Source organism: Cervus elaphus, chromosome 5 (genome assembly GCF_910594005.1).
Source record: "Cervus elaphus chromosome 5, mCerEla1.1, whole genome shotgun sequence".
NCBI lineage: Eukaryota > Metazoa > Chordata > Mammalia > Artiodactyla > Cervidae > Cervus > Cervus elaphus.
Window position 1 is genome coordinate 25,706,353 of NC_057819.1, and position 18,547 is coordinate 25,724,899.

Here is an 18,547-nt window from a genome sequence, read left to right on the forward strand (position 1 = left end):
GAAGGTTGGCCGTCGGCCAGGTTCTCTCGCAGGGCAAACGTGGGAAAGCACAGGTGCCAAGAAACCCTGCAAACACTCAGATCCCAGCCAACCGCGGATTGTTCTGGGCTCTGTGTGCAGCCCGGGCACTTTGTGGTTGGCACGCCTCACTGTAGCTGCTTGAAATTTGGAGCAGGAGGTGGTGAGAGCCAAGCTTTGGGGACGGCTCAGTTGCTAACTCCACTGATGCAGTTTTCTGGTGGAGGCCTCTGCCCCTAAACTGCAGAACCCCAGGGCACCCTGCTTTAGCATTAAAAGGAATTGCTACCTGCTGGCTTGGGTTAGCAACATCACTGCCATCTGCAGACACCGGGCATATTTAGGGAGGTGGGAGCATCCCTGGGTACACATGACAGGGAGGGTACCACGGGCAGCACCCCCATGCACCCCCATCTTTGCCTGCTCCTGTTGGGTGGGTGTGATCCCGCCATACTCCCCTTCCTGGGAAACAGAGATCCACACTCCCTACACTTCCTTCCCTGCTGTTCCCTTCGTGGCACCCTCCCCCCTGCCATTCTAGTAGCTCCCTGATTATTCTTATTTCTCCTCTCTCTCTTAGATCATTTAATCACCAAGCTTGTGCTTTCTGGTCCCCTGACACATTCTCAATGCTTTGCATAATATTGGCACATCCTAGGTGCTCAATAAACATTTGCTGAAGTGGTGAAGAGAGAGGACCCCCTGATTTGCAGGCATCACACTCCTCATGGCAGTGGCTTGTTCCATCTGTGTGGCGGTCCTGCCTCGTTTCCCTTCCTTTGTGATAAATGGACAATGCCATCTGCTGTATTATTAACTGCGAGTATCGTTTGACTTTCTCCACTAAAATGTCAGCTCCGTGAGGGCAGGAATTTCTGTCTCCTTTCCCACTGTGTCCCCAGCACTCAGACTAGAGCTTGGTACCAAGTTGGGGCTTGAGAGATGTCTGGATTCATGTAGGGATATGGACGGTGGTAGAACAATGCTGTCTTCCTCCTCCTTCTCCCTACCCCCCTTCTCCCTCTCCCCCTTCACCTGTATTAAGCCTTCAGCTCCTTAGGCCAGAGTGAAGTGCTATTTATGTCTGAGATCATGGAATTCTGAAAATAGACCTAACAAATCCCAAACCTATAATTAATTTCTTTGATTCATTAAAATAATTGGCAAGATTCTTTTAAAAGGCTGAATGAGCTTGGGTGTGATGGCTGTCTCCACAGAGGACAGCACAGAAGAGACACTGGGCTCCTCTGGGGACAGGTGTGGACTTGGAGCAATCTGCCCCCCGCCTGGGTCCCCCATCACAAAGATGCAGGACCTGCCAGGAAGCAGCTCTGACCCAGGATAGCAATTTCAGAAGCCTCAAGGCCAAGAGCTCTGGTTCTTTTGGGCTCAGTCCTGAAGAAGAGACTTTTGCTCCAAGGCGGAGCTTTTGCTCCAAGGTCCTCAGGTGGGGAAAAGCAGCTGCCAACAGCCTCGGGTTAAAAGGGCACTAGAAGAGCCCTGAGATCCCCTGTCCATCCAGGTGTGCCACCAGCTGCCATGGTAGTGTATGTGTGGGGGATGGGGGGTGAGGGGGTGTGAAGTGATTGTAGAAGGATACAACACTATTTAAATGGCCACATTCTCATTTTAATGTGCATGAGAAAAATGCAACTGGCCATCAAATCCTTCATGTGTATGTCCTCTGTGTGTATATAAAAATGACCTAACTCAAAAAACAGATTTTTCATTGATGCAACTTTTACGAAATAATAAAATTAAAGTGATGGAGAGCTGATCAGAGGTTGTCAGGGTCTGGAGTTGGGGGAAGGGTCTGACTTTTAAGAAGTAACATTTCCCTGGTGGTCCAGTGGATAAGAATCCACAGGCCAATGCAGAGGACACGGGTTCGACCCCTGGTCCAGGAGGATTCCACATGCCGTGGAGCAACTAAGCCTGTGAGCCACAATCATTGAGCCTGTGCTCTAGAGTCCAGGATCTACAATAAAAGAAATCACCACAATGAGAGGCCTGTGCACAACAACAAAGAGTAGCCCCCACTCACCACAACCAGAGAAAGCCTGCACACAGCAACGAAGACCCAGGGCAACCACACACACACACAAAAAAAAAAGGAACATGAGGATGTGACTTTGGTGGGGTGGAGCCATCTGTACTCCTGATGGTGGTATGTGACTCCATATGCACCATCAAATCCCATGGAATTTATCACCAGAGGAAGGACAAAGAGTGACTGTTTGTAGTTCGGCTACTGACACTGTGCCCACATCTACTGCCGGGTCTCAACTGCTCCAGTCACCTACGATGCTATCCATGGGGAGCTGGGTGAAGTTATGCAGCAACCATCTGTGTTATTTTCGTAACTTCTTGTGAATCTCAAATTATTTCAAAATAGAATTTTAGAAAGTGCACAGATTTAAAGAAAATATGAAATAACTGTGTAGGTGGCAGGCAGATACAGAGAAAAATCTCGAAGGCGGTGGATGAGTAGCTGGTGTGTGGGGACATCAGATTAGGAGCCTGGAGGGTTAAGAGCGGCCAAGGTCTCAGGAGCCCACACGGGGTCAGGCATTCGAGGCACCTGGAGACAGAGCCCTGGGCAGGAGCTGATACCGAGCAGGGCCCTGTGGGGCCCCTGGACACAAAGGAGCCTTGTGTCCCCTGTTTCTTTGATTTATAGGAAATAATCTTCATTCAGCCTCCATGACCTTCCCTGAGTTCCAGGAGGCAGATTCCAATAGTTGTTAATTAGGGAAGGGAGGGAGAAACAGTCAAGAGAAACAATAGTGCAGCCTTGGGGCAGGGTCCTGGTTCCCCATCAATGGATACACACAATATCTTTGAGCTATTTTGCAGATATTGAACTCCCACTCTTCTCCTCAGTTTCCGTGGGTGCTGGTGGAGGAGGTTCCCAAGAGGGCAGAGAAGGACAAAGTGCTGCTTTTGCCTCCCCATCAACAAGGGCTTTGTAACACACGCCTGCACAGGTGTGACAGTGTGGTCTGAGACTTGCTTCCATGGTGACCTGGTGGTGAAGATGTAGGGCTAACCCCCTCTCACCTCACATTTCTACCCCAAAGATTCTAAGAGTCCTGTGTGATCACACCTAAGTGTTTATCCCTCTTTTCAGTTCCTCGCTTTGTTTCTCCTCTGGGTATCTGAGGACATGGCTTCAAGGCAACAAGGATGCTGGTTCCTAGAAGTCAGGCAGCTGCCAGATGCCTTTTCTCACTAATTTCAGGGAGAGAAGGTCCGAATGGCTAGTGGATGAGACAAAGGGACCCAGGAAACCCAAAGAATGTCTCATAAGTGAGTGCTCCCTCTGGAGACTTCCCCAGGCTTTCCTGCTGTTTCCCTCTTCCAGGAAGGAGGCAGGTTTTCCTCCAGAGCCTCCACTGTGGACACACTCTCAGGGCCTGGCTGCAGATGGCAGAGGCTGGGTCTCTGATGCTGAGCCCGGCAGCTGGGGCAGAGTCCCTCCCATGACACCTGAGCCACTACCAGAAGGAACCACTTCCAACTGATGCAGAGAGAAAACAGCAACCCCACTGATCAGCCCTGGCTGGCTTATTGGGATGTCAATATTGACCTCAGGATGCAGGGCACCATCCCTCCAGCTTGGGTGGCAAGGCTGGTGGGGCAGAACCGCACCCACATGTGTTAACCCGGCTGCTTGCATGTCTCCATCCCCGGCTCCGCTTCTCCCACCCCAGAGACCCACCACCTGCAGCATCAGGAGCGGAGGGCGGCTGCGTTTCTGACCGCAGCAGGAGCAGATGGCACAGTCATCGGGCAAGTAAACTCTAATTGGGATAAATAGCGGAGACTTGCAAATTTGGCTGTGGGTATTTATAAAGATGAAGGAAAATACATCTAAAGACGTGCCTGCTAGCACTCCCAAGGTCCTCCACCCTGGATTTTTCATCTGAAAAACTTCTGGGCTTTGTAAAAAGCAGCGAATCAGTAGGGGGGTTGTGCCCTCTAATGTGTCCAAACCAGGACCGTTCTGAGAATCCAGGGACACGGTCACCTCTCAATACTTAACATAGCAAAGCTGGGGGTCAGGGGCGTCTCAGCAGGGCTGGGTCGCTGCGTAGCAGTGATTCGGGAGTAAGCTGTTCCGTGCAGTATCTTTATGTGTAAACAAGCTTTGTGACACTATTTATTATTTACTGAAAACCTGCTATGTGCTGGGCCCTGCTGGGGGCTTTCTAGGCATGATTGCTGATGGCCAGAGAGACTCCAGGGGTAAGTTGGTGGAGCCCATTATATGAATGAGAAAACAAGGCCAGATGGACTAAAGACCAAGGTCACATACCCAGGAAGTGGCAGGACAGATGTAAGCCTGTCTGACTCCAGGCTCTGGGCTGTGTCTAGATTGTCGACCTCCCTCTCATTCACTCAGGGGACCTGGAGGCAAGTCACAGAAGCGCATTGGGCCTCAGTCTCTTCATCTGTAAAATGGGGGAGAAACTTGCCTTCCAGGACAATAACAAACTATTAAGTCCAGACTCTCACAGGCACGGTAGGGGCTCCATAAACAGAAGCTAAGATCTTTTGTCCTCTATGGGCAAAGGATACTACCAGAAGTCAGTTAACTAGTGACTCAATCACCCTTGCTTCTCAGATGGCATCACGGTGCACTACCAAATCTCTTCAATTGTATCTGATTCTTTGAGACCCTCTGGACTGTAGCCCACCAGGCTCCTCTGTCCATGGGAATTCTCCAGGCAAGAATACTGGAGCGGTAGCCATGCCCTCCTCCAGGGGATCTTCCTGACCCAGGGATCAAACCCAGGTCTCTTCTGTCTTCTGCATTGGCAGACGAGTTCTTTACTACTAGTGCCTCCTGGGAAGCCCTCTTTCATGGTGATGTTCAGTTAAGAAATACCCTCTAACTGCCAGTTTCATACCTACACCTGCACCAGATCTTGCATGTAGCTACATATACACAGACAAACCCCATCAATTCATCTAAACTGGCTCTGGATTCCAGGACAAGTGACTGCTCTGAACTCTAGAATCTTTACAGGATGATGTCATCTTGATACTAAAATGTAACAAAGTAATAACCAAAGGGAGACTCTGGTGAAGATGACTCTTTAATGTTTTGCATCCTATAATGTGTATTGATTGAGCATTATTAAAACACAACTGTCTTAAACATTTGTTTTAGTTCACATGATGAATGCCTTTATCAAATCCAACTAAAACGTAGTGAATTCTGCACCAGTGGGTCTGGATCATTAGAGTCTTTTGCTTCTGTACAGACATGCATTCGGCACAGAGATGCCCTGTGTGCAGATAAATACATTTCACAAGTGGGACCTCAGAACCCAGGGCTGCCTGTTGACTGTGGCTTTTGCCCTCAAGGTACCAACTGCAGTGAGATGGGGAGCATTAGGGAGATGAAGCTGGAGTCAGCTGAACCCCCAAACACCTGAGCATCCCAGTTTCTTTGTTCCTAACAACCTTGTCTTCCTGCTAAGACTCATGGGTACAGGGTTGCCAAGGTTATTCCCAGGAGGCAGAGAACCCATGCCCACCACAATTACTGGGGGAAAGAGAATTCTTAAGAGATTAAAATGCAGAACATTCAGTTCAAGCTTCTTTATCTGAGCACTTCTCAGATTCTCAACTTGGCTAATATTGTCACACTTTAGTAGCAAAATTGCACTGCCTTGTACGGACTCCAGAATTCAGACGTGGCAGAGCCATGCCACAGCACCCCCACTCAGGGTGACTGCTCTTCCTAGCCTCTCCTGCAGGTCACTAGCTCTGGCTGGTGACCCAGAAACAGAGGTGACACCTGTTGCCTCTATAGCTGAGACACAGAAGAGCTCTCCCTGACACCACGGTGATCAGGAAGCCATATGCTCTGGCTGGCACAGCCTCAAGATACAGGGATCCTGGATCCCTGAGTTACCATGTGGAGGGAAGCTTCATGGAGGATTCCTATATCTGCAGTGGCAAGAAATGAACCCTTGTGCAGAGTGCAATATTTTGGTGTTTGTTACTACAATACACCTGCGCCTAACCTGACTTACACCAAGAGACCAAGAGATCAGAGACTAAGGTCATCTGTTTGATGGGACAAAACAGATTTATTTAACCACAAGAACACTTCCTCATCAGATGATCACTGATTATCTTAACATAAGACAGGCAGCAGCATGGTACCTGAGGCCTTGTTTAGGGACCTGTGGCAAAGTTTTCATTTTAATGTCCTTTAAAATCAGGGGGGAAATGAATACGTATAATAATGAATCCAAGCTGGATTACATTCGTCTTTGTACCCAAGCAGATGTAAAATATAATTTTTAATATCTTAAGGGAGGAAGGGCCCTATGAAAGCAAAAGGAGCCCAGGACCCATAAAAGTCACTGGGCAGCCCAGATGCTGACCCCCACCTTGAGATTCAGGGCCCTAACTGCTCTTGGATGAGACTCGGGGATGAAGGGAACCTGTTCAGGTTCCTTCTGGCATCACCTGCAGGTGGACGTCTTGGTCCAGGAAGTGGCCAACAAACCCTAGGAGCCCTGAATAATTAGCCACAAACCACACGAGGCGCACACACAAAGCCTCAGTACTGAGACACACAGGTGGGTACCAGCTCATTACGGGCGAAGATGCCCCCTGCAATGGATCCCGGAGCTCACTGCCTCCCAGCCCAGCAGGTGTTATGATTTATCAGCCCTACAGTCATGGACCATTTCTTCTTTGCACTTGACTTTCTCAGCAACTTGATGTGGTGTTACCTGTGGACCCTCAGGGCCCTTGCTCTGCTCTTAGGAGCTGTGTGTCCTTGGCAGGTAGGTCAGCATCTCTGTGCCTTGGTTGTCTCCTCAATGAAATGAGGAGGATGCTATCAACCTACCTGGGCGGTATTAAAAGGATTAAATTCCATCACACTTGTCACTCGTGACCACATGATGTGCGCTCCTGTCTCTGCTGATGCCCAGAGCTCAGGGTGAGCTGTTTGCCCAGTGTTTCTGAGTCTGGCTGCTGCGGGAGCCAATCCACCTTTTGGTGGCAGGAGAGCTGACCCTGGCTTGCAGGGAGGTCAGGATTCCGAGGTCAGAGGATGCTGCCACACAGTGGTGGAGATTTTGGATTCTGGCGCCAAACTCCTGGGGTTGGCATCCAGATTCTGCCCCTGGCCATCTGCCCCTGAGGCTTTGGGAAGTCATTTCTCCTGACGATGCCTCAGTTCCCCCGGTTGTCATGGAGATGAGAGGGACAATATGACTGTCATCTCCTAGGTAACCCACAGATGCATTCTGAACAATGCCCAGCTGAGAAGGATTCAATAGACACTGCCGTTGGCACTGTTGTTGTTACGGCTATTTTCTTTTGCTTCTTTGTCCTGAACTTTACAAAGCGTCGAGGAAGCTACGTAACTACCACCTGCTCTTAGGTTGTTGGGTTTGCAAGCAGAGCTCTCCATCCCAATTCTGGAAAGGTGTTTTCAGTTGACTCTTGATCCTTGTCTTTGCTCAGCCCGCCAAGCCAGCCCGAATCAGTCCTCAGGTGTCCTGACCAGGAATAAAGACCCCTCCTCTCACCCGCAAACATCCTGGCTGCTCACTCATCAGAAAACAGGACTGAGACGTCCACAGAACCAGATGTGTGCATGTGAGTGTTCCGAGGGGTTTTAACCTAACACTGCTTCCAGGGCAGCCCTTCTCTATCACTCTGTTATCCCTAGCTGTGCCAGGAAGTGGGTCTTTCTGCTCAGTAGAGGGGCTCACTGAAGTCAGGCATGGAGAACATGAACTTCCTGCTAAAGATGCTCCTGAGGACCCGGTGGCGGGGACTCGCTCAGGCTGTTCTTGGTCAACACTTCCAGTTACGAAGGCGCTGAGCCAGGATTGGCCAAGATTCCCAGCGCCCTACTCCTTCAGCTACTTCTCCTTCCTGTAACCAGCCTAGCAGGCTCTCTAAACAACGCTTCTTAAACTGCCTGGGAGGGTTGGTTAAAACACAGACATCTGTGCCCCACCCCGGATTTCTGCTCCAGCAGGTCGCAGGCAGAAACTGAGGATCTGTGTTCTAACGAGCTCCCAGGTGATACCGATACTGAGGGTCCGGAAAGCCCATGTTGAGAACAACCCAAGAGTGAGTAAAGTCATCATCAGTTCTACAAATTCACGGCCAAACTCAGAGTTTTAGAAAAGGCTCAAAACCCTGTTTGGAGAGACAGTTCATCTCCCTTCTTCCCCAGGTGGCTGCCTGTGAGAAGAATAAGGAAGAGCCCCTCCACTGCTGGAGAAGCCACTGCCCGCCCATGACACAGGAGAGCAAGGGGACCACTCAGGTGCAAGGCGTGAATACTGATGACCCACTGAATTCTGGGCTCTCGGCCGTGCAAGCATGCGGCTGGCCCAAGGCCAGAATCATCCTGACAATTCTCCTCCCCGCGGTCATCTGAATTCACAGAACATCCTTCCAGCCTGAGGATGGAAGCCGGCTTCGCTGGGCTCGCTCATCACTCACAGTGGACAGAACCCTGGGCCCCAATGCCTGGATTAAAGCTTCTCCCTGGGGCAGAACTCCCACGAGGAGCTCCTCGGCTTCCCCCACCCCAGGGAGAGCCAGGCACCCAGGACTGCATCAGAAGCTGCCCATGTTCAGAAGAAGAGGGAGATGGAGCTGGCCCAGGGGCACATGGCCGGTCCACTCATGGAACAAAATTTCACCAAGCACATGGGAGGGGAGGACATCACTCGCTAAAATACCTGCATGCTGTCCAGCGTGTTCTGGGTAAAGAGCAAAGCAAAACACAATGACAGGAAGACGTTGTGAATAAAAGAAAAACCAGGTTCTCAGCCCATCTGTGTGGCCTTCTCTGTTTTCCCAACCAAAGCACATTATACCCGCCCCCAACGTGTTGGGGCCTGCACCCTGCACCAGCCCCGGGTGACGTGACCTCAGCGGGCCTGTCACAGGGCGGCAGCTCAGAAGGCGGATTAAAACAACACAGACCATCAAATCGATGAGCTTGGGGTGAGGGGAAGAAAAGAAACTGGACCTCCAGCCAGAAGACTATGCAAATCAAACAGCGGTGGGTGATTCTGCGAGGGGAATGAAATGCCGTTTCAGGGAGATGTATGGCCATTGGGAGGTCTGTTTCCACTCTCCCGGGTTATATATTTTCCCACCTGCTATTTATCACTCCCAGCCCTCCAGATATTCATTAGCTAATGGACGCTTTCAAAAAAATCAATTTTAATATATATGATGATAATGATGAAACCATTTCCTGGGGGAGGAATAGATTTTAAAAGGCAATATAAGAGATGCACATATTCTGTTTTAAGTGGTCGTGCAGCTGCCCGGGGGACAAGAGACAAGGTCATCTTAAAGAGGACAGGCGTTTCCCATATGCAGAGACGCAGGCTCAGGGGAGAGGCCCTCCTGGCCTTTCTGGATGGACTAGAACTAGGGGAGGAGGGCTTGTGGGGCCACCCCATACTGTGCAGCCACCCCCTCCTGCTGTTGTGTCTTGAGTGAGGGGTCAGTAATTGGGGGACCTCTGTCTTCAACAGGGAGATTCCTTATGTCCATTTATTATGTATGAGGCATGCAGACTGCAAAGGCCCCCGGGGGACCCCAGGAGTTTCCTCCACTCCCGAGAATACGGGAGGCCACCAACTGGGGGCAGAAGAGTGATTCTGACACGTCACCCGTCTCCTGCCAAGCCCCCACCATCAGAGCTGGTGAGAAAGGCCTCCGGGTGGCTGGGGAGGGTGACTCCCACTGCGCTCATGAGGACAGTGCCCGTGGCCGCTCCTTGACTGAGTTCACTGCTGCAACTCCCTTCTCCATCCTTTCTCTAAATCTGCAAACGCCTCCCCAGATGCCAGGTACTTCCTCAGGCTTAGCGCTGTTCCTTAAATTACCCTCACTCACCTGACACTGGTAGGAATGATCCACTTCCCTTTCTCCTGCAAAGAAGCAGGCTCGCCCTGCCTGCTTCCCATCCAATCAGAGGAGAGCAGACCACCTCTGAGACCCGCAGTTCTGATGCTGGCTGTGTGGCCACAGGAAAACTGCTTAACCTCTCTGGGCCCCACTTCCTCACATGTAAAAATGGGACTCATAATGATACCAATCTGATAGTCTGCTTGCCAGGACGACATGGGAGGATATGTAAGCAGCAGGAGTAATGGGTACCCAGTGGGCACTCAGTAAAGGTCGGTTACTACTTTACAAAGCATTAACACAGCATGCCCTGAGCTCACTCACCCCCGGGAAGCCAGCAGGGCTGGCTCACTTACCTCTAGCAGCTGCACTGCACCTTCATGTTCTTTCTTAGCTTCAACCTGAGCCTTTTGGATGATGAAAAAAGACAGAAGAGTGAACGTTTACAGAGGGAAAAAGACAACAGAATTAATGTCTAAGTTATCAGGGGGTGTGGGGCATTGATATTCATTCTTTTAACAAGCCCCAACATTCTCAGGGTCTAAATCAGTTCTCATTTTTTTTCCTTCCTTTGGGCAAGATGGAATGGATTTGGGTTGGGTTTGATGCTCTTTGTAAAAAGTGAAAAGCACCCCTCATCTGGCAGAGAATGGAGAGGCTGATGAGATTGGACTGATGTATGAGGGTAGCACTAGTGAAGAGCCCGGCTGCCAATGCAGGAGATGTAAGAAAAGTGGGTTCGATGCCTGGATTGGGAAGATCCCCTGGAGGAGGGCATGGCAACCCACTCCAGTATTCTTGCCTGGAGAATCCCATGGACAGAGGAGCCTGACAGGTTACAGTCCATGGGGTCGAAAAAGTCAGACACAACTAAGCATATGACAGACAAGAAAGAGTCCATCTGTTAAACTGAGATTTACATTTAGGATTCTCAGTTCTGGAGGAATAGATTCTCCAGGTGGCTGGAGAATAATAAAGAGAAGAGTTGGATATCATAAATAAGCCAGTGAGAGCTGTCTTAACAGCTTCTATTTCTCACTTGAAAACTTCCATTAGTCGGAAAGAGGGAAAGGCTTGGCTTCCCCAGCACCGACTAAAAGCGAGAAGTAGCCTGATATTTCCATAGTGTTCATTCACATGCATTTCATTCGCACATATTTCCAATGAGGTTTTTAAGAGCTGGGGAAGTGAATAGAACCCAGCAAATTAACTCGACCATTCTTGAATCCAGCTCAGTCTTCACAGGCTCAAAATTGTTCCTTTCAAAGCAAAAACAAGAGCGACAATAAATCATGAAATGGGGTTGTGGCGGGGGGTGGGGGGAGACAAAACAGCTAGAGAACATACAGGGATTATATAAATAACACCACCATTGAACCACTTGAGTCAAAGATAGTTTTCAACCGGCAGAATGAAAAACAACCAAAAACTCCATCGCAGGCTGTTAAAACACAGCCAAGCTGGCAGTAACAACTTCGTTTCTGGCTTCAAGCGCAAATCAGGAGTTCGTTTTCGTAGGCTACTTGCAAGCTGGGCCATTTGGGCAATCAGAATAGATAGCTAAAATTAACAGTTAAAATTGGCAGTGCTGAATTCTTGCAGAATCTAGGCGACAGCTTCAGCGAGGCTCATTTTGGGGGCCACCGCCAGCACATGGGGAGGCTGAGACCTTCACGGTTTCCTACAGAACACATTAGACTTGAGAGGGACTCTGACTCCTAGGGAGACCAACAGTCCTACTGTCAGAAGAAGGGGCCTGTCATCCAGGGATGAAATGTCCAGGGGGTGAGTTAACATGGCAGCAAACACACCTATTTCAGGGGATGGGTAACTGTTCAAAAGGGACGTAGGTTTCCTGCTGCCAAAGGTTTGGTCGTTTGGCTGGGACAGACGGGCATGTAACACTCAGAGTAATAAGCTCCCAGGCACCTTGGTGATGGGGTTGGGGGTATGGATGCGGGGTGGGATGAGATGAGAGTGGGTGGGGGTCATTTACAGGTGCTGTTAATATCAACTCCACAGAAAAAAACAGTGAGATTCATGGAACTAAACTACGGCACGTACAGATCCTCAAATCAGGCCCCTGGGTTCCACAGAGCTGAGAAAGCCGTGAGTGTCGATCAATATCCCAGGCATGCATCGTAGGAGAAATCAAGACACTGAATGAACTCAGAAGGTCAGCTTGAGATGTCCCTGCTATCCATACACAACTAAATCCAAAACATGCAAAGGAAGCATTTGACATGGAGGCAAAGCAGTTTTATGAGCTGCAGGGTAAGTTTGTTTCTATCAGCAGTGTGCATGTCAATAATGGCCTTAAGCCTGGGAGCCTTTGTTTCCCGCACAGGAGGAATTTAAAACAACAGTAGCATTTGCAGATGAATTTTAAATGTGGACAGTTTTGCTCATGCACTGAGATTATAACTGCTACTTGTAATAAGATGAGGATGTAACCCACACAGGAAATGGAAGCAGTTAGAGCGACTGGACTCTGCTCACCGGTTCCCTAGAGAAACACTAGGGTTCTGGAGTCAGGCCTCCAGGGGACCCGGACCATGCTGTCTAACCTCAGGTCCTGCATCTGTGAGGGGACTTGCATCCCACAGGTTACAGTGAGAGCTGATTGCTGTCACCACTCACACATTCAATAGACACTTACCAAGAATGGCCTGGAACTTACCATCAGTTATCCTGGTAATGTTACAGGACCAATTAATGGAGTCTTACTAGGTCTTTACTGCATTTATTCATTCATTCATCCATATTCATTCATTCAAAGTTCCTGAGTATCTCTGTTCATTCATTCATTCATTCATTCAAAGTTCCCAAGCATCACTTGTTGAGTACCTGCTCTGTGTCAGGCAATGTCCTGAGAGTGCAGACCTCCACTTGGGATGCAGACAACAATGAGTAAGTGGCATCACTAAAGGGGGTGAGTGGCAGAGAATGCCAGAGCAGGGTGATGAAGTCCATTCAGGCAGGGCAGCCGGGAGAGACTCCCATAACAACAGTAAGCCAGCTCTGTCATTATCTGGGGGCCAGGCATTCTCAGGAAAGAGCAGAGAGGGGGATGTCTGGGTCACAGAGAGGAGGTCAGTGTGGCTGGAGGAAGGGCGATAGGACAGGAGGAGTCAGAGGTGGGCAGGGGCTTAAATAAGACGACAGATGCCTGCCAGGTACCGGGCCCAGAATATGCTACACTGAGAACAAATGTTCATGGTGTAGCTTTTATTATCATTGTCATTGTCCATAGACTATATTCACAGCCTGGCTCACTGCTGTGTACTTAGCCGTCACACAGCCGACATGCGATGCTCAAGGACTGTTTGCCGAATGAATGAAAGTGATGATTCTCGGCCAAGCTCCTGGTTCAGTGATCTCCATGAAGCAGGTGTCCTGTGGAAAAGTCCTCGTAGACAGGACTCTATCTGCTTGGATTTCCATGTTTTTTTTAAGCTTACATCTCCACCAGCTACCAGAAATAAGGGTTGGCCAATGGTCTTATCTCACCTTGACTCCCACTAGAATAGCCTCGGGCAGCTTGATCATTCATCCACTCTTCAATTCAACAGGTGTTCTCACTTGCCCACTATTTCCCTTGCTTCTCCTAATTACCAGATTGAGCAGAGAGAAGAGCTGAACTTCCAGGGAGGAGGGAGAGGTTCCCTGGAGAAAGTTCTGGGTCCCTGACATCAGCTGGGTCCCTGAAAGCCTGGACCTTCCTTAGGGTGGTCAAGTCCAGAGGTGAAGCTGAAACCACAAAGTGATCTCCAAGGACTACACAGGGTCGGAAAATCCACTTGCATTTCATGGGAAGATATATCCCCGGCTTCCTTACACACATGCTGTACATCAAGAAAAAGAAAATTTCAGGGTCTGGGAAGAAGCAAATCCCACAAAGTACAGAGTGGTGTCAAGGGGATTCCTAAGATGATGGTAAAGGGCATTTCTAGACCCAGTTTAGCATCCAGCCTCTGGGGCAACCATCCTGGACTGGAAGATGACACTGGGCTCCAGGCAGGATGTCTCAGAGGAAAATGGAATGAAAACATCCTCCGAGGAGTCTGATGGTCTTGAGAGAAATTTTAATGCTCTGGCATAAAGTTTGAAATAAGAGAGTGATGAGCACACAGGAGACTGAGCAAACACACAGAAAGAGGCAATTCACTCCAGGGGAAAAGGAAAGGCTGTACCAAAAAGGAAACACTGCCCTTTGCAGAGCCTGGCAAGATGTGCAGAGCATGCCTTGCTGAGGACGGAATGGACTTCAGCTTGGGACAGGACGTTTGAGATCATGCAAGCCGGGCATCCAGTTGGACCAAAGAAGTGGGGTTCGGTGGAATCCAACTTGGAGATCCACATGTGGGAGTCGGCACACAGATGGCAATCACACCCATGGAACCAGACAAGGTCACGGAGGGAGCAGTGGAGATCAAGAAGAGATGTGAGGGATTCCCGGGTGGCTCAGTGGTAAAGAATCTGCCTGCCAATGCAGGAGACACAAATTCCATCCATGATCCAGGAAGATCCCACATTGCTGCTGAGCAACTAAGTCTGAGCACCACAATTATTGAGCTTGTGCTCTAGAGTCTGGGAGCCACAACTTCTGAAGCCCATGCACCCTAGGGCTCATGCTCCACAATAAGAGAACCCAATGCAATGAGAAGTCCAAGCACCACAACCAGAGTAGCCTCCGCTCACTGCAACTAGAGAAAGCCCTTGTGCAGCAAGGAAGACCCAGCACAACCAAATAAATAAATAAAAAATATAAAAAAAGAGGCGTGGATTGCAGGCTGAGTCTTGAGGATGCTTACAGGGCTTCTGTGAGGAAGGAGAAAACTGGAAGAGGGTAGGATCCTGGAAGCCTAGGGGTTGGGAAGATAGACCCTCTCAAAGTGTGCCTCTGGGTCAAAGAGGAGGAGGGCAGGACACTAACCACTGAGCAGGACATCCGCACACAGGTGATTTAGCAAAAGCCATGGCATTGCTGAGATGAAGCTGGGTCCCACAGGAGAGCGTTCAAGAAATCCTGTAATGGGATTTGCCGCAACACGGATGCAACTCAGGGATGATCATACTAAGTGAAATAAGTCAGACAGAGAAAGACAAACACCATATGATATCACTTACAAGTGAAATCTAGAATATGACACAAATGAACCTACCTATGAAACAAAAACAGACTCAAGGACATAGAGAACAGAAGGTGGTTGCCAAGGGAGAGGAGGATTAGGGGAGGGACAGATTGGGAGTTTGGGATGAGCAGATGCAAACTACTATGTATAGAATGGATAAACAAGGTCCTACTGTAGTGCACAGACAACTATAACAATCTCCTGGGATAAACCAAAATGGGAAAGCATATTATAAGAAGAATATATATATAGGGATATAACTGAATCACTTTTCTGCACAGCAGAAATTAACACATTATAAATCAACTATGTGTGTGTGTACTAAGCCACTTCAGTTGTGTCTCTTTGTGACCCCATGGACTGTAGCCCACCAGGCTCCTCTGTCCAAGGGATTTTCCAGACATGAGTACTGGAGTGGGTTGCCACGCCCTTCTCCAGGAGATCTTCCTGATTCAGGGGTCATACTTGCATCTCCTAAGTCTCCTGCGTTGGCAAGCAGGTTGTTTACCACAACGCCACCTGGGAAGCCACAAATCAACTATACTCCAATAAAAATAAATAATGGGACTTGTAGTCAATGGGACTGTAGACAGCTTCTAGGAACTATCTCACGTTGCTGTCTCATGATAATCAAACTGGAACTCAGAGCGCTCTGGTGACTTTTATCATGGTAGAGGGACAGGGCTAGAATTTGGCCTTCCATAGGATATGAGCATTTCTATAATAGGTGTCTGCCACTCATTTCCACTGCACCCCATATAAAGTCATTGTCCTCATCAATCTTCATTCCGTGTGTCTCCTTTATGGCATTCCCCTGGCATCTGAACTTTTTAGCTCTTCATGACTTGTTCACTTACTCTCCCTCTGTAAGCCAGAGGTCCTGTCCAACTCTGCACTGCATTCCTGGTTTCCAGAACAACGGCTGAGCAGCCAACATATAGGTGGCAGCCAGCAAGCACGTGCTGATGAGTGAATGAATGACTGAGTGATCCAGACAGCAAATGGACAGGGCTGTCCGTGCTGGAAATCGAACAGAGACGTGAACTCTGGAAAGAACTCACCAATCTCGTTCCATTCAAGTCTCAACCTTTCTCTTCGAATACTTTTTTTTATTTTAAAAATCAGAGCTCTATGAAAATACAGGGTTTGTACATTCACCCTTCGTTAGATTTTCTTCCTCTGCTCCGCACCCCCCCCCCCACCTCCCGAGGAAGCATCAGTGTGTCCAAAATAGAGGCAAGGATGAATTCAGGGGGTAAAAAAAAAGCAAAAGCAAAGGAAGCTGGATGACGCTCAAGAGGGACACTGGGAGCAGAATAATGGACTTGGCTCTAGTGCACTTTCCTCGGCATCAAGTGCTTCATAGATAAAACTCCAGGCTAGAAGAGAAGGATGCTCTGGTAAGAAAAGCCAACCTGTCACCCTTGCTGGACAATATTTGTATTTCTGTCCTGGATGCTCCCAGCCTGGGGACGTGATTCCCAGGGATGCAGTGAAGGAGTGCAGGTACCAGGCACCGGAAGGTCCCTCACGCACAGAAAGAGGGAGAAGACAGGAGTAATATCGCTGTCTGCATCCCAGCAATATCCTTTCTGGATAGCATCTAATGAAATCTTGCTTCTCAGCGTGCCAGCCAACTTACTATGACAGGTAATAAGGACTGTGACAGTCTCTATCGCCCCAGCCTAATGAAATCTATCCTGAGCACGAGGTCTCCATAAATGATTAGGAAAACAGCATCAGAGGTTATCTGCTTGATGCTACACGCTCTGCTAATAAACTTGGGAGGAGAAAAATACTCCAACAGATAGGGATCTCCAGCCAGATAAGGCGAGCCACTGGGTCCTTTATTTGAGATCAAAGATCTGGAGGGGCTGGCTGGGGGTGGGGGCGACACCCGATGGAGGAGGAGGAGGTGTCGGCTGCTCATCCCAGTTGTGGCGGGGGTGGGCGGTGGTGTCTGGGACCACCACCTGCATCAGTGGTCAAGCTGAGTCCTGCCTGGAAGGGCTGGGCTGCTCTCCCATGGATGGGGGACCCAGGGCTTCGGGAATAAAATGCAATGAGAAATATACACAGGGATGCCAAGTCCCATGGTTCTGAAGGAGGGGTCCGCAGATTTATCTGGACAGAGACAGGAAGACTAAGGCTGCCGATTAAGGATGCTAACTTTCTTGGTCCCCAAACCACCCCAGGTGCCATGGGGATACACCTTCTGAACTGCTTGGTCCCCTCCTCCCGTCCCCTTCTCCCTCCCTCTGGTTTCTGTCCTTTGTTCTTCCTACCATCTTTTCTGTCCTTACTCCTCTCCTTCGCTTTCTTCTTTTCGTGTTCCCTGTCTCTCTCTTTCTCCCTCTCTTGTCCTTGGTTCATGAGATCATGCTACATATATTGCCCCAAAATTTGATTTGCTCACTTAATAACACATCATGTAAATCTGATGTGATGGCATCTATAAGCCGAATTTCTTCCTCCCAATGTGGTCATGCTGCTCCGTGGTATGGATGCCCCACAGTTCACACAGCCTCGCCCTCGGATCGGCATTCAGTTTAATCCTATTATCTACGCCCACACAGCAGGACCACAATCCAAGTAGAACCAAACCAAACCATCCTTCAGAACTGGTTCTTGTGTTTCTTACAGGCATATTCCCAGAACAGAAGGTTGCAGGGTCAAAAGAGACCTGTGTTTTTAGTTTTCAAGGATGCTGTCAGGTCACTTGCCCCCAGAGATAAAGCAATTCACACCCCATTTTAATAACCCACAGGCGTGTCGTTTTCCCTACAATGTCGCCAGCATCAACTGTTAGAGCTTTTCCTTTGATTTTTGCAGCTTAGAACATAATCACAAATTAACTGAGGAGAAACTAGAGAACACAGGGAATCTTTCCACACCAAGAAGAAGTCATTCCCAAGCATGTGAGAAAAGGCTCAGGAGAGCAGCCAGTCACCCACGCTCCAGGTCCCTAGCGCATTGCCTGCCTCCTCCCAGGCCCCCAGCCCCAGCCCAGCTCACCTTCTGCAGGAGGTCAATTTCCTGCTGCTTGGCGTTGAGGATGGCCAGGGCTTGTTCATGCTCCAACTCCAGCTGCTGCCGCCGTTCTGCGGCCTCTCGCATGTGCTGGGGAGGCAGGAGGAGACACACAGGTCAGGTCAGCCCAGCGCCCTGCAGGGAGCCGCGTCCTGGGTCCCCCCACAGCCAGCCGGCTCCCTGGTCTGACTCACCGCCTGCATCCCCGGCTTCTCCCCAGGGCGGCAGGATCAGCCGGGGAAACCCTCACACCCACGAGCCTTCCTCCCCTGTGTGCACGTTTTCTGTTTAACGTGCCAGGAGCACGTGAGCGGAGCTGCAGGTTCCTGTGCGGCGGTGAATCTCTCTTCTCCCTCTTTGGAAAAATCCTCTCTGTCCCCCCCGCCACCCCCAGGTCTTCTGCAAATACCAGCCAAGATGTATGGCTCTTACCCTAGACA

At 49.5% G+C, this 18,547-nt stretch overlaps 1 protein-coding gene across 11 annotated transcripts in view; it reads right to left on the bottom strand.

The window, feature by feature from the left end:
- The window catches only part of RIMBP2 (RIMS binding protein 2), a 299,129-nt gene that overhangs the window by 60,006 nt on the left and 220,576 nt on the right, over positions 1-18,547 (bottom strand). For all 11 annotated transcript variants that reach the window (XM_043902113.1, XM_043902114.1, XM_043902111.1 and 8 more), the window contains 2 exons: positions 18,093-18,197; positions 10,299-10,349 (listed from right to left, as the gene is read on the bottom strand). In XM_043902113.1, coding sequence (XP_043758048.1) covers positions 10,299-10,349; positions 18,093-18,194 — 153 coding nt within the window. In that variant the 5' untranslated portion in view covers positions 18,195-18,197. The remainder of the gene's footprint in view (positions 1-10,298; positions 10,350-18,092; positions 18,198-18,547) is intronic.